Raw genomic sequence first — 22820 nt, 5'->3', positions numbered from 1 at the left:
TGCCTAGAAACGCGTAGAAACGTCTAGAAACACCTCAAGATGCCTCAAAATGCTAAAATGCCAAAATGCTCTGAAAAAAATCGCAGTCACTCGCTCGAAAGATCAATTTAAAGGGGACAATCTCCCCGGCAAGCTCCTGCAATCGCAGATGCAAAAAAAAATTCACCGGGGGCTGGACAGCCAGAAAACCGGCTGATAAGGTCATAAACCCGTCACAAAAGCTTTAAACCCTGTATTTGCCATCGCGATAGCGCGAGTCCCCATCAGAAATGTGTTGCGCCGCAATTGAGGGATAATAGGTGGTAAATGTATTAGCCGTCCGCATCTTCCACCGGGGGGCAGCACAGGATCGATCGCGCGACCCTGCCCGTGAGCAATCTCCTAACTCATCTCTGTTTGTCAGCATCCTTCAGCGCATGCGCGAAAAATCTGATATGGCAACCCTGACGGTCGTTCCGTCCAGTTCCAGTTCCGTCCCCTCACTTCTGAATGTTCACGAGTCGTGGTCCAGACTGACGGATCGATTTTCCGCACGTCAACAGATTTCGGCAATTCTGTCAGACGACGGAGAAGGCCACGAAGCAAACTAAAACATGGTAAGCATCGCGGGAGACTCAGCGACGCGGAATAATTTCGCCCCTTTGCGAGTGATAACCTCACTTTTGTTTTCAGTCGTTCGGCGACAAGATAAGCGCTATCATGCAGAGGCCTGGACAGGATCCTGCCAACAAGGACGACGCGCCTTGGTGGATGAAATACGGCGGTCGTGGCTTAGGAACTGTTGGAGGCGCTAGTAAGTTCAGAAAGGGTGCATTTAATCATTTCTATAATCATTAATATACTATTCCTGAGAGCCTCTATTATCAGCCCAAACTTATCAACTGAGAAGGTCAATGGACAATGAAATTTTATACCGAATCAGGCTGGAGACGTAAAATGCTCCGATACGAGTCATATTTGTCAGGAATTACCAATTGATTATATTTCAATGTTATCAATTGCCATAGATCCTAAAATATTTGGACAGATATCGATAATATTAAATAAAACGGTCATCTGTTATATTTATGTTCAAGGAAATAACTTGATAGTTTTGAACAAATCAATTTTTTTTTACGGTGACTTTTTCAGATTAGATCTATCGTAGTGTCTGTGCCTGCAATTAGATTAATTTAATTAAGGATACTTATATAAATCTTAGTTATATTCCAATTGAAACTTAACATGTAAATTCTTTTAGTTGCAATATTTCTTGGAGCGTGGAACTGCGTTTCGATACTGTTTGGTGGAGTTAGCTGCCTTATCTCTGGAATCTGGCAGATGATAGCCGGCTTCATCGTCATTACCGTGGAGGCTCCCTGTTGTTGTCTATTCATTGATTTTGTGCAACATTTTAGCGACTGGGTGGAAAATAAGCCCTATTGGAACCGAGCAGCGGCCTATTGCCTGTACGTATGGTTCCATCTTCATTGGTTAATATACCTTTAAGTAAGAAATTATTATAAATAAATAATTCATTTTTCAGGATTGCGCTTCCAGCCATCTTCCTGTGCCCTGCATTGGCCAGTATATTTGGTAGTGGTCTGATATTTGGTACCGGTGTTATTTACGGTCTGATGTCCTTGGGTAAAAAGTAAGTGAATTCTGAAATATCATAGTTCTTAATATTGTACTCTGTCATTGCTATTTCGCGTGTAGCGACATAAGTTTTTGCCGAGTGCCTCGTCACATTAAAGTTCTTGTTTGATAATTTCCAAACGATTCAAACTATTTACTGGCTTAATTACCATAAGTAACTTTTCATATGCACTTTAAGTAAATTAAGTACTTCTTAGTGAAAAATTTCACATGCGCGTACATCACTTATTAAGAAAATTAACGCAAAATTATAAAAATCTGCAAGTATAATTATATACTTTGTTTTATTACAGTATATGTGTATACATATGCATATACTGTATTTAATGATTTCACTTTAATTAATTTCTTATAATTATTTCACACGTGTCTATTCTCTGTGAATTTTTCTTAGACCTTTCGGAGACTGAACTATTTTCCTTGTATGCATTGCATCATTATTCATGACGCACATCATGTCATGGCTTTGTTCATGTTGGCTTTGATTGAATTAAGAGAAGGCGAGTGCATAAAGAGATACTTGCTGCTTAAGTCAATGAGGACGTATGTGGTGAAAATAGCTGTAAACTATTTGGCATATTGGAGTAACCGACGAAAACTTATGTCTCTCGCAAGGAGCTTGCAAACACTTCTGGGCAAAGGTGATTTTCTTTTCCGTCTCGAGTTCCCCGCCCAAAGGGTAATGAGACTTTTCCTAAATTAACCCTGATTTAGGAGCCCAGTTGCTGTAAGTAAGGAAATCTGAAACAGCTTTCTTATCGAACCAAGGAAATGCCGGAGCAATTTCGCAGTTTACTCTTGAAATGTCTGCCTCGACTAAAGACTGTAGCGGGAAGTCAGGAAGCTGTAAGCTCAATGAATCCTAAGATTAACTATCGACTAACTCTTCTCGTTATCGTAAGCGATTTGAAAAAGTTAGAAATATATTTACCAATAGTTTGATAATTTTTCCTATCGTCAGGAATTGAGTTATCATAATCTGCAGTGCGTACAATTATACAATAGTGGGTTTAAAATCTTTCATTGACTCGTTGCTACTACAAAGGACATTCTCTTCGATGCATGACAGTTGCCAACTAATCTCTTGACTCACCGATAAACATATTTCAGTGGATTTGCTTTACAGTGAATAACACTACTGGATTACAGAGATTAACTTCCTCTTACGGTAACGCGAAAGGTGATTTTTACCGATCGGTGACGACCTAATTCTGTGGATGCGCTTTTTCTATATAATAATACGTGAACAAATTATACATTCGGAGCGGAAAAGGGGAAAAAAGTGTCTTATTCGAGTCGACCGATGGGGGGGGGGCTTCGCTTCACCTTAACATGAGGAATTAGTTTGAGTTGGTAACGGTTGTGTTTGGCCGATGCAATTGTTGGATCGAATGACTAATCCTCCGACCGAAATAACCGACAGAGGGTCCAGGCCCGAACCGACAGGAATGACGCCTCCGGGAGTGGGCTCTCCTCCGGCGGCTGCGCCTCCTGCGGATCACCATACGACGCTCATGGAGGACCCTGATGTCTGGAGGCCTACATAAGTCGCCAGAAACGTTCACTTGCAACCACACTCCACTAACCAGGCAATAATATACCAAGTTCAACGTCACTTACCATGCGATCATTGCACCCTGGCACCGTGTCACAGAATACATATTTCTTCTAACAAGTGTTAATGATTTTTCATACATTCACTATGCATTAAAAAAAATGTTATTGCTTCAAGTTCATCATAATGCAATTTTAACACGTACGAACAGTCATTTGGCCTCCAACTGTGTGTGGATGAAGTTGCATTGATAAACGAATTAAAAATATAGGAGAATGACGTTTTTTCATAGTTTTACCCACACGTTGAACTTTATATACATGTATATGTAATGTTTGAAAGTTCAACTGTATTAATATCTCAATTTTAGTGCCATTGTGCCTCAACGGTGGCTTGGTGTTTCAGCACGTAGCTACGATTCCTGTCTGGATGGCTTCCTGGACCTCGTAGATTATTTTCCTGCCTTGCTGATGCATGACTGACAATATTCCCCTTAGTGTGTTTTTATTAGCAATCGTAGACACATTGATCGTTCCAATGTTGGATTCTGCTTTGTGACTGATGAGGTGATGGAAGTATTTTGATCGGTATTGTGAATGCTGACTGAGCAACATTTTTAATCGATATAGGATTTTCTGACTCGTCGAAACTGTTCCGGAGCAAGTGAACTCTTGTACAATTAATTACTGTGTCAATGGTGGTGCTTCAAAGTGACTGGTTTAATAGAAATTAAAATTTTCCAGTGAGATAGGATGTATATATTTCTGTTAAATGTTGAAACTCTTTTATATTATTATGGCAGATATGAATTCCGCTATGCATCTTATAGGTATTTCTGTCGCCTCGCTTCCACACGACTGGTGGACCTATTAGAAGTTAATTCTGTTAATACCTAATTTTGTAACATGTAGTTTTATTTCTTCCCTCCGTGTGAGCGACTAGAAATAATCAACCATTGTCCTGCTTCACTAATCGAAAACGTACTTAGCAGTTGCGATTACACCTTGAGTACATTTATGCAATTTTAAAGTTATAATATCAATGCCTTATCAAAACCTTATCCCATTATGTTTTGTCTGTAAGCTGTATGGTATTACTGTTTTACATTTACAGCAGATGCTTTGCATACTAATCGATTATCCCTTGAGACGTTCCGTAGAATGTAATTTAAATTACGAACTATGCAGACAATGGAGGTTAGATGGCCTCGAAACACTAATCGCAGCTTCCGCGGTAATTCTTCACACTGACAGCTCTTTTTTATCAGCCAACTAGTGTGTGTGTATGTTTGTGTATATATATATATATCTGATTGTTTAGACCAATGTTGAGCATGATATTACTTTATGATTCATATTTCAGAACTTATGTGGCACCTAGGACCACAGTTTATATCGTTCCCGCATGAGTGAATCTCGTACTTCAATTTGGAGAGACAAAATGGTGCTTTTGCAGTGATTCTTATATTTATAATTGATTCGTTTATTAACTCTAACTCACTTTGTTAATCTTATCTACAGTGTCCGTTAACTAATTCCTCTATACGTTCTAATATTATATTTACATGCTTCACTTTACGTTTACACTAGTTTACACCATTTTTGCACTTACTACTTCTCCTTAGAACAGCTATGTCTATATTAGTTATTTCTTCTACCTAGTTGAAAATGTGTTAGGCCTTAAATACTTTCAAGGAATTTTTACTAATCTAATCTAATATAATAAATTAAGGATAAATTTGATGTACTCATTCGATGTTTTGTTCTACTTGTAACTGAAATTCACGCCTCGGTTTCGTCAGAAAACATTTCAGTCTCTTCTGTCTACATTTTACTATAGCATTGCACGTATATTTGTTAATACCACCCTTTGGTTGCATCGATGCGAGTCAAGTAATCCTCCACATGCTTTTAGCCTACATACGTATGAGCCCCCCTCAGATAGTTAGGATAGGTAGACTTGAATCGATGCAGCTATCCTGTGGTTTGGGACGTCTTTTTTGAAACCTGCCGATCAGAGGCCTTCAAAGTAGCATACCAAGTGATGAATCTTCTCTCTGCAGGGCTTCGCTGGATGAGATGAAAACGAGGGCGGCCACGACGGAAAGCTACTTGCCGACGTCCAGCATGCGGTCCACACTCGTCGAGAACGCTCAACCACTGGGATTCACTGGCACACCGAACAGCAATGTCTGACAACTAGAAATTCATTGCCGGGAGCATTAGTAAGCTGAAATAAGTGACGAAGAGAGCGACTAACCTCAAATGGGTTACCTTTAGCCAAGAGCAGGAAATGTCTTCGGTGCCTTCAGTTACTATGATTCCCATTAATGGTTTATCGGAGAGCTTCGGAGGAACGAAGAATTAGGCTTGGGTGCAGCTCCGAGGCTTCGACTTGTCTAGTCAGTGCAATGTTTTGGCTGAGATTCATTGAGTGCTGGTACATCGAAGGGCTTTGCTTCTTTAATCATAGGCTTCTTCAGGTCGATCCTAGAAGTAGAACAATTTCATACGGAAAAGGGTTTAAAGTGTTCTCTCTTTTTTTATACATGTATAACATCCCATTACTTTACATATCAATAGGAAAGGGATCATAATGCCTAAATGTTTTAGATTTGTTAAACGAAAAAAGTGTTTCCAGTGTTGTTCGATAAATGGTGGAAGAATTAGAATTTGTTTGGTTGATTGTGAGGTCTTAGAGATGATTCGGTGCAAAATTGTGACGAGCTAATTGGATATCAAGTTTCAAGCACTCAACGGAGAGTTTCTGTGCAACCGATGTTAATGGAACGGTCAGGACCACTAATTGGAGTCTAATCTGTTCGTGAACTTGTCTATGCATGCTCGTGCTATGCAAGAGTCGTGGTTTCGCCCTCCGCATTCCTTACTCCTTTCGGTTAATGTATTTATTAAGAGTAAAAGACTTCGCGTGGCGTTCGTTAATCCCTAAATCGATTTCTCCTTAAGAGGACTCATATCCATTTTTTCTGATAGATACAGAAAAAAATGAAACAACATACAAATACAGTTTAAACGTGTTATCGATCATACCTTTACATATTATTATTTTACTTAAGAAACTGCTTTGAGACATTAATTCTATTTTCCAAATAATGCCACTTTATATTCGCGATTAATCTTTCTAAAATTAAAGGGTATCAAAACGAACATTCCTAGTTATTAAGAAATAATTTTAATAATTGAGAAAAATGAATTCAGATTTATATTTCACTTAATTTATGAATCTTAATTTAATGTGAAAATGGGATTAACTTGATGCACTTGTTTTTTGGAAGAGAGCTATTGAAAAAGTAGCCCAATTGTCGATATTGGCTTTATAACGATCTTTAGGAATGTAAAATTATGCATTACATATAGTTATATCTGTAAAAATCAAGATGTTATTGTTGCTTACGATGAAATGTTAAACTAAAGTATTTCAAATTCTGTATGCTTAACTTTTAAGGAAGCAGTTTTAATATCGTCCAAAGTCTCATTTTGTAACTTTTACCCTTTACCCATTATCATCGATGATGTTTCATACTTTCGTCATTACTTTTGTAATGGACCCATTATTAAAGTACATTTTAAGTTTTCCTCTTTCGCGAACAAGGAGAGAGTGCCACCAGGAGGATCCACCTCTTGTTCCGAAGACGTTTAAGGAATATTTAGAATAGATTTATAAGTTAGGTTAATTTGTTAATTTAGCTTATGGACATTTAGAATTTGTGCTTTCGCGAGCGAATGCAGTCAGTTAGCGGCAAGAACGAATGTCAGTTGTAATCGTCACTCTTAAATATCACTGAGCGCATTTCATAAGGTCAAACATCAAAATGCTGGTTAGTTGGAAGGAATAGTTGGAAGATTGGTGAATTCTGTCGATGGCCCTTTGCTCTTCAAAGAGTCTCAAAGTAACAAGCTCCATTTCTTCGTCGGTGGACCAAGAAATTGTAAATGTCAGCTGCCATCTGCAAGCACGTTTTATACTCAGCAGGTGGAAAATAACATTAATTTCCATTGAAATTGTGAAATCGATAAGAATACTGCCTGACTTTGGTGTGGAGATCGCAGTCACAGGCTCCATTGAAGTTAACTAGAGTCGTAGCATAATTAATGTACGAAGCTAGGTTATTGCAGACCAATGAAGTTTCATGGTTTTAAAGACGACCGAAGACGGAAACTACGCCATTTAATTATTCATCGGTAACCAGAGAAGCTGTTAAATATCTTTACTATTATCTACAAATGTAGACAATAGTATAGGATATCGTGTAGTGCACACGAGAATTTGGTGGCATCGTTAAGCTATGCCAAAGCTGATATCTACTCCTGCAATCTTTCTGGTAATATACGAAGTAAGGGAACCATCGAGGAAGAAATTCTTGTTCTTCGCTAACAAGGAATTTAACCGTAAAATTTGTGGAAGTTTCTGCACACTTTTTAAGGTTATAAAAATGTTAACATTTGACTGCGAACTTGGATGTTAGTTGTAGGTACTCTCTCGGTGCATTCGCTATGCATTGAACATTGACTTATATGCGTTAACCTCAATTATGGTTCTCGATCGTAACGCAATATATTTAACCCGATTTGAAGGACAGAATACAGTTCAACGTGCATGTATGTAACCTCTGATGTAACGAAGTTGTCAATATAAATATTGCGTATAGACGAGGTAATTGGAAGAATTTGTTAATTTTTAAAAATAATTCTACACTGGATACGAAACGCATTTCATCATAGATTAGTGGAATTCCATCAGATTCCATTCACTCGAAATAATGCACAATTCGTGAATACGTCATACGTTGTTTTATTCATTTTGATTCTAATTTGCCGCTGTTTACTCCATAGCGGGATGCCCGTTGGCTCGATTCAGTCGCCATTTTTCATTTGGCTTAGATTGGTGGATCGTTATTGGTTCGTATTGAATTTTCCCGAAGCCGGTGATAGGTTGGAACAAATAGGACGATATTCGATGCTACTCGACATCTTTCAAGTGTCGGCAAGTGTCGGTTTGAAGTTTTCAAATTCTTTTCATTATTACTAGTTGTAGCAATAGAGTGAAATGTAGGTATACATTTTAACCTCTTGCATGAATCGTCTAAATTAAGTCGAATACGCGAAAATATTCCGATGTGATCGGATAAGTGAAGAAAAACGTATGTAAAGTAATTATCTGTCAAGTGTAACCTCAAACTTGCTTTTTATTTACTACTCCGTTGTATATTAATGACCTATAAGATTTATTTCTTGCTTGTTTGATCAAAATCCGTATATGAGAGTGTTTTTTAATTATTTGCATTAAAGTACTTTAAATTTGGAGACTCATTACAGGTCTAGACATGGTTTGTACATCTAGCGTTACCACCTGTATATTAGTTTCAGATTTTGTACAGATCTATGTATTTCTATTTTGGCCATAACTTTATTAGAATATTAATTTAATCATTGCTTAGGATTCGAGCTAAATCTGAGAGAGCATCGAGGCGGTCATCGGTAAGTTAAAAAATCTCATCTTCGAATGAACTTTTTATATCTAATAAATAAAGAAGTACACTGTAGTGCATAAATTAATCTTTTTGCTTATGGCTTTGTAAATCCTGTCACCACTGTGGGAATATCTCATTATATGTTAGTTGTTTACGTATTTAAAATTTGTTTCACTAAACTATAAATGAATTTTCATGTATATTTTTACCTTGCTGACTAACACTCCTTAATCTAACACTTTTTGGGAATTCTGTTTTATCAATATAGATACTAAAGCCATCAAAAGCGCGTCAGCCTCTGCAAAATGTGGACTTTAACACATCCTCCTCTGAAAGTAGCCCTGCTACCTCAAAACTCAAGCGACGTGTCAGTTTTGCGGAAAAAAAGCATGTCAAGTGAGTTGTAATGGCAGGCTTGGTTTCTTACGTATTTGAAAATTGATTTCTATACAAGATGTTTCTAAACAAAATAAAGCATACCAATACACCATATTGCATGTTTTTCATTGCATCATTTTTTACTCTGATTTATCCCAGGGAATTCTGCAACTCCGTCGATCAAGGCACAGTCTGGGATAATACCTATGAAGAAAGTGAGTCGAGCTTTCAAAAATTAAACTCACCATCCGATGGCAATGGAATTGCACTGGCCTGTCAGAAGGAAGAAGTTCGCACAATTGTTGAAGTCAGTGAAAAACAAAAACATTACACTGAAACAGTAGTAAAGAAGCCCAGTGTATGCGTAATTTCTGCAGAGACAACTCAGACGGGATTTTTCCTCCGAAGTCGTCAAAGTGATTGCAATGCCATGCAATGTGAACTTGATTTAACCGATCCAATAGGAGGGATCGTAGAAGCAGGAACATCAGAAAAGGACAAGACAGTCAAACGTAGGAGGGGAAGTAAGAGCATCAGTAGTAAAGAAACGAAAATGGAAGAAACTATTTTGTTTGAAGAAGAGGCAATGGAGTTTACCTCCATAGTTTCATTGGCTCCTCAAGCATGTCACTGCGTAGGTAAGGAAAGTGTTTCAAATACTTCTAATGTGGCACAATGCTCCGGTACAGCGACGAGTACAAGATGTATCTTGGACAACAGAGCACCTAACACGAAGGACTGCAAACAATCAGATAAAGAGAAAGGATTTATCTGTAATGATAAAGTGATTTCTCGAAGTGCTTCAGTCGAACCGGAGAGTGCAATAGAGCAACATGGAAATTTCTCCTCAAAGGATGAAATGCAATTCGTTCCAGTAGCTTCTTCCACAGGATTAAGATTAATACCGGTGAGTTCACAAAACATAGCACAAGCAAAAGAGAATGTCTTAACACAGTCAAGATTTGCAGAAGAAAATCTAATTAACTTTACATCGGAGGTTCCTTTAACAAGTTTTTATTCTAACGTAAGATTAGGGACTCCAAAGATTGCTGCTTTTGAAAAAGAAAACATCTTACCGCAACAAGAATTTTGCGATGAGGATGAAATGGAATCGGCTTCTGCAGCAATCTGTACTGAGGAGAGTAATTTAATTCCGAAAGTTATTTTACTTGAGGGAAAGTATGAATTATCACAACAACGTTCTATGCCTGTTTTACTGACATTAAGCAATGCTTTAGTTGAAAAAGAGAATTTGCAACAAGGGGATCCAGAAGATGGAATGGATTTCACGTCAGTGATTCCTCCGACAAATTCTGATCCCAAAATTAATTTGTCCATTATGAAGCATAATTTATTTGAAAGTGAGAGTGGTTTATCGGTAGAAAATTGTTTAGAACATGGTTCTGCAGTTCTTCAAGATTATTTTCTTCCTGCTGCATCCTCAAAGGCAGAGCAAAATGTTCCGTTTAATAAGGAAAAGTTAATAAACCCATCGGTTAGTCAACAAATAGGTTTCACCAGAAGTGAACAAAGTAAGGATGCAGTTTTAATGGCTGGAAAAGATATTGCAGGTGATAGAAGCGATTTAACAGATTTATCAGCACTGCAAAAATCGAGTTTTCATTCAAATGCTGGATCAAATGTATCTGATACCAATCACCCAAAGAATTTGGATGTTATTCAACAGCTGAGTACCGCTGGAAACGAACAAATCTCTGATTTATGTCCGATGGCTAAAAGAAATCCACCGGCGAGCACTGAAAGTGTAATAGATACAGCCATTATTCGACAGTTTGGTTCAGTTAGGAAGGGTCTATATTCTGATGCCTCTTCAACTGCCAAAGGAAGTAAACCGGTTAACAGAGAAAGTTTGATGGATCCATCAATTGTCAGACAAATTGGCTCGGTACAGAAGGAGGAACAGTGTCCAAATCCTTTGGTATTGATGAAAAGAAATGAACTAGTTAATAGGGAGAATATGATAGATCTACAGATAGTTCGCAGAGTTACTCATTTTCCAGAATCTATGATGCTTAGTGTCAATTATCCGAAAGATCAGGGAACGATTCATCAAATGAAGTCTACTCAAAATGAACAGGTATCGATAAATTTCAAGAATCCCGAAGACGTTGGAATTTCTGGAACAACAACCTTAGTACCAATTACAAATTCACGCATTTTAAATAAGGAAAAAGCAATAAATGTTCTATCGGTGCCACTGGAATTATCCACTGTGGTTTCAAGGTTCTCTCGTGCCGAATCAAATAAAGATGACAAAGAATCCAAGAAATCGAAAATAAAGTGTTCGTCGATGTGTCTGGATCCTTTGATGACAAAATCCGAAATTTCGAGTTTTGTTTCAAGAGCTTCAGTGGTTAAGAGTGATGCCACTTTAGAACGAACGAGGACATTGACTCAAGAAGATATCGAAGAGATGGATAAATTACCTTGTAAAAGTGCAAATAAGTTACACAAACTGTTACCAAAAAATGCTCCTATTTCCGTAAATGTTGCGAGAGATTCATCGGTAAGACTCGGAATGGATGGGAGAAATATGACAATGACCTTCAGAGATGATGCCAAATTTGGTAATGTTAAATTAATCGAAGAAGAAGGCATACATTATTTCGAGTCTTCGATGGATACTTCAAACATTAGAAGAGATGTTACTCTGGAGAAAACCAGAACTGTTACCGCAGAAGACATTGAAGAGATGATCGTTTCACATATAGAAACTGAGAGATCTCGATGCAAAGTTAATCAGATGGATGACATTCCTGAAAACGTGTCAATGGAGATGACTGCAATGGTGCCTCAATCGGTAACCTCAATGAGGAGAAGCGATTTTCGAAGAAATGAGAATATTGAAATGGAGGGGATTTATTGTGATCGTAACGAGAAGACGGAAGTATTTCAAGACATGCCGATGGAGATGACCGAAGGAGTTAGAGCTTTTCCTTGGTCAGTGGTTACACCGAGTGGAAATCATCCTCAAAGAAATCTAAATGATGTGTATGGCGAATGTGATGAAAGAACAAGAGTATTTCAAAATGTTTCAATGGAAATGACCGCAGCAGTGCCTGCAAGAAGTAAGAATATTGAAATGGATGAAGCTTGCCGTGGTCCTAGCGAAAAAACAGGAATGTTTCAGAATGTATCGATGGAGATGACTGAAGCACTTCCACGACTAGCAACCGCTATAGGCGTGGATGACATTTTACGAAATAAGATTATTGAAATGGATGGGATTTATTGTGATCGTAACGAGAAGACGGAAATATTTCAAGACATGCCGATGGAGATGACCGAAGGAGTTAGAGCTTTTCCTCGGTCAGTGGTTTCACCGAGTGGAAATCATCCTCAAAGGAATCCAAATGATGTGTATGGCGAACGTGATAAAAGAACAAGAATATTTCAAAATGTTTCAATGGAAATGACCGCAGCAGTGCCTGCAAGAAGTAAGAATATTGAAATGGATGAAGCTTGCCGTGGTCCTAGAGAAAGAACAGGAATGTTTCAGAATGTATCAATGGAGATGACTGAAGCACTTCCACGACTAGCAACCGCTATAGGAGTGGATGACATTTTACGAAATATGAATATTGAAATTGATCCAGTTGGTCATGACCCTACTGAGAGAACAACAGTGTTTCAGAATGTATCGGTAGAATTGACAATGGCAATTCCTAAACCGATAACTATAGTTAGGACAAATAATCTCACAGGAAGTGAGACTGGTACAAGAAAAATGAACAAGATTTTTTCTAATACATCAAAGGAAATGACTTCAGATGTTTCACCTCTACCGCCAGAAAAAATCGATCTCTGTCAAACAAGATTGGCTTGTACGGGTAAAGAAAATGAAGTTCCATCGAACACAACGATAAAGGTAATTTCAGAGTTCCCTACTTTGCCACAAGAAGATAAAGTGCATGAAGCGCGGATGAATATTGCTTCGAATGTGTATGTCGATGCATTGGAAAAGCGAAGTGTATCGAATCCTGCCTGTACGAGGCAAGAAAATGAAGTTGATGTTGCCCATACAACATCGGTGAATACGAACTTAGCCGCAGCTTCACCGTGGAAGGAAAGTGATCTTCATTGGCGAAATTTACTAGAGCTTACTCCTAAAACGTCACGTTTGCCTTTGTCTGTTAATTCTTCGAGTAAAAGAATTTTAAGTGAAAAGAGGGCTCGCAGTAAACTAATCCAGGAAAAGGTAAAGGCATTAACAGGAAAACCTAGAATTTCATTAGCCAAAAGTCTTTTAGAGCAAGAAGAAGACCCGGAGGAAACTTTCGAATTCCTTATAGAAGAGATGAAAACTATGAATAAATCACCCTCTGAGCTGGATGATAAAGAAGAATCTCTAGCTGAACTCAATGAACCTTTTGTTAATAACGATAAAAAAATAAGTAAAGCTCCTTCATCTCGGTATACTTATGTCGTCACTGACCCAAAGTTTATTAAACCTGGTTCTTCGACACATTTAGGGTTGTTAGAAAACGTTTCATCAGAGCCTATTGGAGTAATCTCACATCTTTTCGATGGGCCCTGCGATGCTGTGGAGAGTTTCCAGAATCCTGAGATTGTTTCATGGGACTCAAAGAGGAATAATTTCACCCAAGAGACCACGAAGGTTGAAAATTGTCAAAGTACTGGTGCAACTTCGAAACCTAGTATGTTAAGATCGGACACTTACATTATAAGAAAAGAAGACATGGACACAAAAAAATTAGATTTAAAAGAAAATCTCAACAAAGTTCAAGATAAAAGAAAATTGTCTGTAATTTTTTCGAGTGATTCAGTAATTTGCACGGAAAATGTGAATTCTCCATCTGGAACACATTGTAGTTTACCCATCGACGACACGATTTCTAAAGAAGACATTATTTTATGCACCGAAGACGTACCAACAAGTCCTTCGTATCAGAAAGATCCTTTTCAGTTTGACGCGGAGGATCCTTTCGTAATGTTCAGGCAAGAATGTAGAATGATATCTAGGATGATCGAAGCAGCTATAGAGGAAGACATCGAAGAAGAAGATTTCCCCACCGAAGAGTGTCCTGAATTTTTGGCTCTCGAAGAAGACAATGGTGAAATTCAGAACTCTGAACAACTTTTAAATGAAGTTTGCCCTGTCAAGGAAATAAATGAGGAATCTAGTGCCGCTGTTAAAGAAGACGTAGTTAATAAAGATTATTTTGATATGCTGGCTGAAAGTATCGAGACATTTAACAAAAGGTAGGTTCGCAGCATGATCTATGTGATGAAAAATATATACAACCGTGTTATACTGTGTAAGAACAATATATATATGTAAATGCATTAATTACAGTCTAAAAATGGTATGTTTTAATTAAGAAGTGTTTAAACTTTTTTTTTAATTTCATTTTTACAGAAAAGATTGCATCTGGGATATCAGGAGTTTAAAGAAGGAATTAATTTCTCTTGGCTACATGTCAAGTTCCCTTGTTTTCGTAATACTATTTCAGAATAATATTGACGGTACTGCTAATACAATACAAACGATAAAAATTGTTTCACGCCTCACAGGTAAATGTTTAATTTGCCAATTAGAAGTTAAATTAGGGGCGAATTAATTATTTGCAATATTAAAATGTTGTTTTATGTTTATTCAGAAAAGGCCGAGAAGATGATAAAGATTGTTCATCGGTTGATTATCGATAAAATAAATCCTGAGGATCTCGTCAAATCATTTAGGACTCATCAAGATGTTATGCCACTGATCGAGCACTTTTCCACCGAAGTCAAACTTGCAATAGATTTTATGTACGAATTAAAACGATTGGAGAACTCGAAACTGATGGAAGTTGATATCGATAGGTGTGTACCGATTTGTTCATTATGGCATAATTCTACATGGTCGATAAGTGATTAATTTATAATTTTAAAATAGTTTCACGTTATCTGCAACAATGGAAATACATTAACTTTTAATTCATTATACTTTTTATTTACTTTTCTTTAATAACTAACAAGTATTTCTTACTTCTCAGGATACGTTTTACGATTTACACTAAAAGGATGGATATAGTACTAAATATTGTAATGCAGTTGAAACCTTTTAACAAACTCAACTGTAACGACATCGAAGTGGCGTGTGTCTTAGGCAGCGTAAGGTCAGTCTATAATTCAAGTTCTAGTTATAAAAAGAATAGTAACATCGATGTTTGTACATAGTTATCATTATCTAAGTAATATAAGATTTCAAAGAAACAGAGAAAACAATAAGAAAATTAAAATGAGAATAATTGCATCGTTAGAAGTACACCTATCGAATGATAAGTTAACTTTATAATTGTATTTACACATTTCCAGAATAAATGATATAAAACAATTGATTACGAATGTAAAGAAGGATCACCTGTTTCTGCGAAGATATATGAACGACGTAAGGCAATATATCGAACTAATGGAAGACACCAACCCATCGAAAACGTTTAGATAAGAATAATTGCTTGCATTAATTCAGTCTGCGTCGGTAAGATAATTATTCTTATTACAAGTTAAACACAAATGGTATAGTTATTTTTATAATAAATAAGTGAACGGAGAACCGATCGTCGACGATGATCGATAACGTACAAGGCATCTTGATATTTATATAAACACGATTATATGGTGGATTCCACGGAAATATTTGACGCTCAAGCAGGAAGTTTCGCCCCGCTCTTGGGAAAGAAACGGCCGAGACTTTCTTCCGTCGCGTTGGCTGGCGCAACGGGCGCAACGCCGTCTCCGTCCGCGTGGGCGTTCGGGCCCGGTTTTACGTGATTTCGTAACGACCGGCAGAACCGGAGATTTCATTCATCGCCGACCGATTGGCGGGGGCGAGCGCCCATACGATCCATACGATCCATACGATACTCCGCGACCTTCGTGGATCGCGACGCCATGACTAGGGTAGTCGCCCATTAATCCTTAGCGTATCCTTTGACCCTTTTGCCGCGGGCAATATTAATTTTTATGACATTCGTGGACTAAGGCGACGTTGCAACGAAAAAGTTTATAAAAATAAAAAAGGACGGATGTTTTGGGACGCGTCGAGCCGCGGGGGAAGTGCCCAATCCGGTCCTCCGGTTCGTCCCGAGCACATCCGTGCTTTTCTAAAGCGTTTCAACGAAATGACGAGAAATTCCACATGTAAAATACGAGTCGGTAGGTTGCGGTCGAGGCAGAGGAAAAGCCCCGCTCTCGAAGGAGGTTCGGCGGTGCCCGCCGTAGGCCAAGTGGGCGTACGGGGTCTCCGTGTGCCATACATGGCTATGCTATGTGGAAACCGAGAGACAGAGGAGGACGGTCCCCACGCGGGCACGCGTGCCGAGAGGGTGGGGGGGTTCCCGTGGGCACGAGTCGAGCTCCCGACGCAGTGCCCGGCTGGTACCCGATGGTACCCGATGGTACCCGGTGTCACCCGGTGTGTTTTCCCGGTTTGTGGTTCGAGCTGCACCGCTTGTCGGAAACGAGGTGAGTCAACGATTTCATTAGCGCAAACCGATAATCGGTTAATCACATCAGCAAATTGACGATACGTCGAGTCGGTCGTCGAGTCGGTCGTCGACGGTCGAATGACTGAAATCTATCGGGCATGCTCGTGAGGTGTCGGGGGAGCATGGGAGAGTACGGGAGAGATGGCTAAAGAGGGAAAACACATGTGATTGCAGGAAAAATCGTCCGGCGTGTCGGCGAGATGAGCTCGCCAGGAGAGATCGGGCGTGGGAGATGGGCCGGTGCGTGAGCGGTCTTCCTTCCTCCGGGCCGCCGAAGATGGAAGCGGTCGGTCCGAGGGCGCGGAGACGGCGGGACGGCGCAAGCGCGCTCGGGTGAGTAGCGTTTTCGACGTAGGGCGCGAAACCTCGCTTATCGAAGCGCGAGTTTGCGTTTCTTGATTCATGACGTCCCCGACGCGCATCCCCTTGCCTCCGAGGAATACAAGAAAATATCCCGTAAAGATAAATCGTATCGCGTAGACGAGACAAGGTCTGCCAGGAGAACCCAACGTTTCTACGTTGGGTAACGTTAAGGCGTCCCATGGACACGCGATTCGAGTTCAAATTCTCAAGATCGAACGGCCGCTAAATCCCTGGGACCGTATATAGGAAAAATTCTTTTTGACGATTGAAATTTCACGAGCCGAAGTTTCAAATGATTCGGTGCCCCCGGTTTGGAGAAAAGTTTCATCGATGTCTTGACCTTTTTCAATGTACGCGTCAACGCTTTCGTATCGCCTTAATGTCACCCGTAGATCCGCGATAGCCAATCAAGAGATAGAATTCTAAAAGGGTGGGTTCCGGACCCAGGTGTCCGCTGAGGTCGTTAATAACGGGTTCGGTTGGTTCCGACAATACCGACTGTACCGACGCCGAAGAAACGCATGAAGAAACGATTCGAACTGGATCGACCGCTTCGAAGCTTCATCAGGAATTCTTCTTCGGTTCTGCAGTTCTCATCTGACCCGCGAAGATGAGATCAAACCCCGGCGTTCTCACATGGAAAACGTGATTTCCTCGTAACGGATAAGGAAGCCGGGAGGATTCTGGTTCTTCGTCTCGGCCCGTCGCCATCTTCTTTTGATAATGACGCGATACATTTTATTGCGACTCCCGTTCGGTCTTCCCGACAATTTTCTTCTCTGATTCTTTTTTCCCCGTTTCTCAACGATAAGAAAGAAATATTTTATGTCCATTTTGTACTTTAAACCGATTCGAATGGGAGGAAACATGTGGTATTTATCCGGAAATATAGGATATCTCTTAGCCTTTCTTGAAACGAAGCACTGCAAAGTCTGCTTCCTGTTCGCAGCGTTGTTCTTAAAGTAATTGTCCTTTATTCGTCTCTTTATCTCCCTTTTTCTCTGCGGCAGTTTCCTTTTCCGCAGCCGAAAGCTTAGCTCGTTTCTTGCCGAGTAGGTGTTTGCCTCTCAAACTTTAAATATTGCTAATTACGTCTCGAACAAGTTCCAAGGGTAGACCTGCAGAAAACCTTGCCAATGTGGATGCGTCCAAGGGTCTGTCCACTTCTGGATACTTCATCAACGGATTCGTGCAATAGAGATACATGCTATTGTAATCCGTATCCGGGATTATGATAAACTTGTCGTAAATCTTCTTGAAAGCTGCTGAGGTCGCCAAGAAGAGGACCTAAAAGAAAAGAATCGTCACCTAAAAACCTTAAAGATTCGGTGAATATTTATGAAGGTGATCGTCCATGAACATATTTGGCGCGAAACGCAATCGAGATTTTGTCGCGTCCCATTTTGATCTCTCATCGCGTTGCATAATCGTGGACCTTTAAGTAGTTTTCAAACCAAAGACTTATATGATTTCAGATATCACTTTTTTATGAGTATATGACATTATATACTTTGCTCGCTAAACCAGTAAATAATCTGCTAAACCGTGAACTGGCCGAAAACTGGCGATAACTTTTTAATCATTTCTTTCAGGATGGTGGAAACATTTCTATTACTGCTTCTGGTGGTGGCCTTTGTGGCGACATCTTCGGACATTTCGGAGGACTACATCAGCGCAACGACTACATCGCAATCTCCGCCCAACGAAACATCATGGAAACCACCGGAAGTTTCAACAACCATGGCCGCCAACCTTTCCGATACAGTCTGGGAATGTCCAATTATAACCAACAATGCCGTCGAGTGCTCCTGTGACTTTCCGCATACCTTGAGGTGTACCGGGGACAGGAGTGCGTTGGAAGTATGAAATAGCTCACCGAATAATTTAATAATTATTCAGTAAGAATATGCAGAATGTAATTGTAAGAGCTAAACGTTGATTTATTTTTTAAAATGTCTATGATTCTCACGAATAATGCCAATTTTCTTTTTAAGGCCCGGTTCCACAACTCGAGTTAAGCGGAGATTAATTGGTATTCAGCGGGATTTATATCGGGTGCAAACCCGTTAAACCTCGGTTAACTCGAGTTGTGGAACCGGGCCTATGAGTACGAGATGAATTGGACAAAAATTCGGTGCAATTCAAAGGTGGTCCTCGATAAGGCGTTTGGCTCCTTTCATTAAAGACGAAATACTTATATGGCAGATATTTTGGGGTATTATATTCTGAAATTATCCACAGGTAATCGGCAGACATTTGAGGAACAGTCGTCCTGGAAAAATATCACTTTTGGACATCACGGTGGCTGGGATTTCCACACTTCCGGCAAATTTTCTAGAAGACGTCGCTCTGCACGGATTGGTCGTTTCCACTGGAGAACTGCGTCGGGTCCACGAGAATGCCTTCACTGCATTGGCTAGACCTCTGCAGGCTCTTGGATTGCCCAACAATCTTTTGGATTCCGTTCCAACCGTGGCTCTGAAGCACATAATCGGATTGGACAGATTGGACTTGTCCCATAACAAATTGAAAACCCTAGAAGCCGACTCCTTCAAAGTAAATTCCATTCTTATAAAATGATATAACATGCAGATTGGGAATCCATTTTCTGACGGGTCAGAGACGTGCCAGAAATATATACATAACGTTCTGCTATTAATGAAACGTAAATGTTTTTCAGGGGCTGTCGAATTTAATTTATTTGGATCTTTGTGACAATCTACTCTCGCAACTGTCGCCGCAAGCATTTTCGGCAGTTCCGGCTTTGCGGTCTCTGAAGATGAAAGGAAACCGACTGAGCGTATCGGCACTTTCAGCCCTCAGAGGTTTGAAGAATCTCGAAGAACTCGACCTCTCCAATAATATGCTTCTGGGACCAATGGGACCGAATCTTCTCCCTCGGATGCCCAAATTGCGATTTCTTACCGTCTCTGAAAATGAATTAGTGAACGTTCAACAAGGAGCATTAATTGGACTTCCGAACTTGACTTCGCTAAGTCTCAGTCACAACCAGGTAGGACTCTCCTCTGAACCTCTGAATCCATTTGATTACATTCCCCCGGAATCGTGACTATTACTTTTGGAAGTCAGAAATCTCAATCATCGATGTATCTTCGTGTCCATAATATGTGAAACGCGTTTAATAAAAATTAATGGAAGTCCATTTTCAGATCGACGTTCTGGAGGACCATTCCTTCAAGTACTTGTCAACTTTGACTCGGCTAGACTTGGCGAATAATCGCATAGTCGCGGTATCGAGTGCATCGCTGGCACATTTGGACAAATTGACGACCCTGGACCTGACCCATAATTTTCTAAGGTCTTTAACCGCGGACCTGGTGGTGCCATTGAAGAGTCTGCAAGATCTGCTGCTGGACGACAACGACATCACGATGGTGTCCAGCGACGTTCCCACTTCCAAGCTCCACCTGAAGCGCTTATCTCTTTCCGACAATCCTTTAAACTGTGACTGTACCCTGTTAGAGTTTGCCAATTGGCTGAGCAACTCCACCCTGGACGAGGAGGACAAGGCTTCGGCAGTTTGCGCGACTCCTCCTGCTCTGGAAAACGGAATCCTAACTCAGGTTTCACCTGGGAGTCTGCTTTGCGGGGAACCAACCCCGCCGATCATGACCAGGGTTCCTCTGGCTGGGGCCCAATTGACCTTAAAAGAATTCCGCTATGATAGAAACACCGGAGTTAATTTACTCTGGCATGTGGAGCCTTGTACAGAAAGATACACTTGTGATACTTTAATAGTTTACGAGACCGTTGGCGACAGCGAGGTCCAGACCGAGTCGAGTCCACTTCGTTGCGACTCCAGGCTCATGAGGGATCCCTGTTCGCTGCCTGTATCCATACCTTCGTCCCTCCGACTGCAGCCTGGACATAAGTACAAGTAATCATCGGCATCTTACAAAACTATTTTACTCCAGAGATTGGTTAGACTATTTGCTTCCACAAGGGTGAACCCCTGACAAGAAAAAGAAACGATCACTTCACTGGGGCAACTCGAATTTTATTTATCGTTTATTTATCAGTTGTTCCTGCAGTGAGAGCGAAACTTGGTCAATAATGGACTAATCGTTGTTTCAGATACTGCGTGGTGTTGCTGGTGCCAACCGGCTATGACGATGTATCCCTCGGTCTGGGGTGCAGCGACGTGATCACCCTGGAAGAAACGACATTCGATGGTTGGCGGGAGCAATCCGCGGTGTCTGGGTCCCAGGATGTGATCGTCAACCCCAGGATAACAGGAGTCCACGTAAACGTTTCGGAGCAGGGCTTCCTCCACGTGGATATCGGTCTTTCCGAGGAGTCCGCGAGTAACCTGGATTGTCAGGTCTCGGTGGTGGTGTTCGCAACGGACTCAGTGGTTCATCGCAGGAAGCTGAACTGCACCTTAAAGTTTGTCACGCTAAGTGGGCTGTTACCAGGAAGATACACGGTGTGCGTCAGTTTGGACGACGTGGCCGATGAAGGGCTCCCACCAGGTTCCCAGGATTACGGGAGGTCTAGATGCGTCGAGGTGCAGGCATTTCGACAGTACACGGAGATGTTCGTCGCTGCGGTCGTTGCAGCGTTTTGCGGAGCTCTCGTCACCGTTGGCCTCATCTGTCGAAGTCTGATCAGGCGGGCCAGACATCCACGTATTCAGACTCCCTGCTTCTTGCCTGCTCAAGAATTCGAAATCACGCATAAAGCTCATTACATTAAGCTCCTGGCGACGACAAAAGTCTGAAGCATCCCCGAGACTCTGCGTGTCGTACCGTTTTCCTTTTTAAATAGAGGGGAACGAATTCAATTTTCTAACGAAGTGCAGGGCTCCTATTCTCGAGTTAATATGCATTTTTTTCGCGTACGAAGAGATTCGCATAAAAAACGTTCTATTGCTGCGAAGCCGCGTTGGTCAACGTTTGAAAGTCGAAAACGAAACCGTTAATTTCGTATGCAAAACTTGATCGTCTGAACTCGAAAATCGGATCCCTGGTCACCGATGGACTGATTTATCGAGGAGAGATTCTTTTTTGTACATTGTTTCTATTGTAGCAAAATGGTGCCTTCGATAATGACCATATTGTGCATAACGGAGCTGTCCATAAAACGTATTTATAAGTTGGTCAGCCTAATTGTCAAGGCAGAGCATTATTTACAGAACTCGTTAACTTATTCGCGCAGGTCGAATCGTTTTAGTAAGACCTGACATAGGATGTAATAGCAGCCTTTTAAGGGCGCCACCTGAAGCTTACTTAATAATACTGACAAATTAGTGATAATCGCGGGTGTATGTATATTCGGACGATTTACGAATTCTGTTATTAACTTCATCCGCGCTTGAGATATTCCTGTCAATGTCATGAATATAAATATATGTATTTTTTAGAGCGAATCATTAATTAGATATAGCGGACGGTTAAACATTCCATAAACCGTGTACGATGACTCTTTATGTATATTGCATCGACGTGAGGTGTATGACGGTAGTTTTTGCGTAGACAATGGAACGCAATGCCATACGTTCGTGTACAAAAATGAACAATTACCTATAAACCGATATTATTAAATAATTATAAAATGTAAGAATAATCCATTTATGTATGGCCTAATAATTGTCCTTGATAAGTGCGTCGCAGAATGCTTATTTAATAACATTGTTCTTTAACGATGGTAATGCGTGTAAATTCCGACGCTTACGTAGATCTTAAGATTTCGATTAGATTAGGCTCCTGACATGTTAACCGAAATAAATTTTGTTATTTTTCAATCGTTTAGTATTATACAAGTAGCGCGAGCACGTAAGTTCTCGAGCTCCACCTAGCCACCCATCCTGTTAATCTCCCCGTCACGATGGGATTTTCTTCATTTCTTCTTGCGAGAAAAA

General features: G+C 40.3%; 3 protein-coding genes across 6 annotated transcripts; all 3 read left to right on the top strand.

Moving 5' to 3' along the window:
• Nucleotides 1–448: 448 nt before the first annotated feature.
• Nucleotides 449–7863, top strand: LOC105697029 (calcium channel flower). 4 transcript variants are annotated; one of them, XR_001103774.1, is made up of 6 exons: nt 449–596; nt 673–793; nt 1241–1448; nt 1526–1633; nt 2353–2484; nt 3062–3193. XR_001103774.1 is itself a non-coding variant. In XM_012419977.1 (6 exons), exons 1-5 carry the CDS (start codon nt 594–596, stop codon nt 3183–3185), a joined length of 564 nt encoding a protein of 187 aa, XP_012275400.1. In that variant the 5' UTR covers nt 449–593; the 3' UTR covers nt 3186–3227; nt 5256–5376. The 4 variants fall into 4 exon arrangements, 3 of the variants coding, with proteins under 3 accessions (XP_012275400.1, XP_012275408.1, XP_012275392.1); XM_012419977.1 differs by lacking the exon at nt 2353–2484 and adding an exon at nt 5256–5376 and having other exon boundaries at nt 3062–3227; XM_012419985.2 differs by lacking the exons at nt 2353–2484; nt 3062–3193 and adding exons at nt 4556–4636; nt 5256–5374.
• A 107-nt stretch (nt 7864–7970) lies between these two features.
• On the top strand, nt 7971–16554 carry LOC105703196. The gene is made up of 9 exons (XM_023433419.1): nt 7971–8540; nt 8652–8691; nt 8953–9080; nt 9222–14306; nt 14464–14618; nt 14705–14909; nt 15083–15205; nt 15405–15567; nt 16249–16554. Exons 4-8 carry the CDS (start codon nt 9493–9495, stop codon nt 15532–15534), a joined length of 5427 nt encoding a protein of 1808 aa, XP_023289187.1. The 5' UTR covers nt 7971–8540; nt 8652–8691; nt 8953–9080; nt 9222–9492; the 3' UTR covers nt 15535–15567; nt 16249–16554.
• Nucleotides 16355–22703, top strand: LOC105696975. Its single transcript, XM_023433420.1, has 7 exons — nt 16355–16553; nt 16751–16909; nt 18532–18799; nt 19181–19495; nt 19620–19952; nt 20110–20837; nt 21035–22703. Exons 1-7 carry the CDS (start codon nt 16357–16359, stop codon nt 21678–21680), a joined length of 2646 nt encoding a protein of 881 aa, XP_023289188.1. The 5' UTR covers nt 16355–16356; the 3' UTR covers nt 21681–22703.
• Nucleotides 22704–22820: the final 117 nt, after the last annotated feature.

The sequence above is a fragment of the Orussus abietinus genome, unplaced genomic scaffold (genome assembly GCF_000612105.2).
Source record: "Orussus abietinus isolate OABI.00-Male unplaced genomic scaffold, Oabi_2.0 scaffold13, whole genome shotgun sequence".
Lineage (NCBI taxonomy): Eukaryota > Metazoa > Arthropoda > Insecta > Hymenoptera > Orussidae > Orussus > Orussus abietinus.
Note: the sequence above shows the minus strand (reverse complement) of the source record. Positions and strands in the feature narration are given on the sequence as shown.

Coding starts and splice junctions, on each gene's coding strand:
- LOC105703196 (XM_023433419.1), top strand. CDS start 9,493: ATGCAATGTGAACTTGATTTAACCGATCCAATAGGAGGGATCGTAGAA. Junction 14,910..15,082: donor ATGGAAGTTGATATCGATAG/GTGTGTACCGAT, acceptor CTTACTTCTCAG/GATACGTTTTACGATTTACA. Junction 15,206..15,404: donor TGTGTCTTAGGCAGCGTAAG/GTCAGTCTATAA, acceptor ACACATTTCCAG/AATAAATGATATAAAACAAT.
- LOC105697029 (XM_012419969.2), top strand. Junction 794..1,240: donor AGGAACTGTTGGAGGCGCTA/GTAAGTTCAGAA, acceptor AAATTCTTTTAG/TTGCAATATTTCTTGGAGCG. Junction 1,449..1,525: donor CGAGCAGCGGCCTATTGCCT/GTACGTATGGTT, acceptor TTCATTTTTCAG/GATTGCGCTTCCAGCCATCT.
- LOC105696975 (XM_023433420.1), top strand. CDS start 16,357: ATGTGGAAACCGAGAGACAGAGGAGGACGGTCCCCACGCGGGCACGCG. Junction 18,800..19,180: donor GGGACAGGAGTGCGTTGGAA/GTATGAAATAGC, acceptor AATTATCCACAG/GTAATCGGCAGACATTTGAG. Junction 20,838..21,034: donor CAGCCTGGACATAAGTACAA/GTAATCATCGGC, acceptor TCGTTGTTTCAG/ATACTGCGTGGTGTTGCTGG.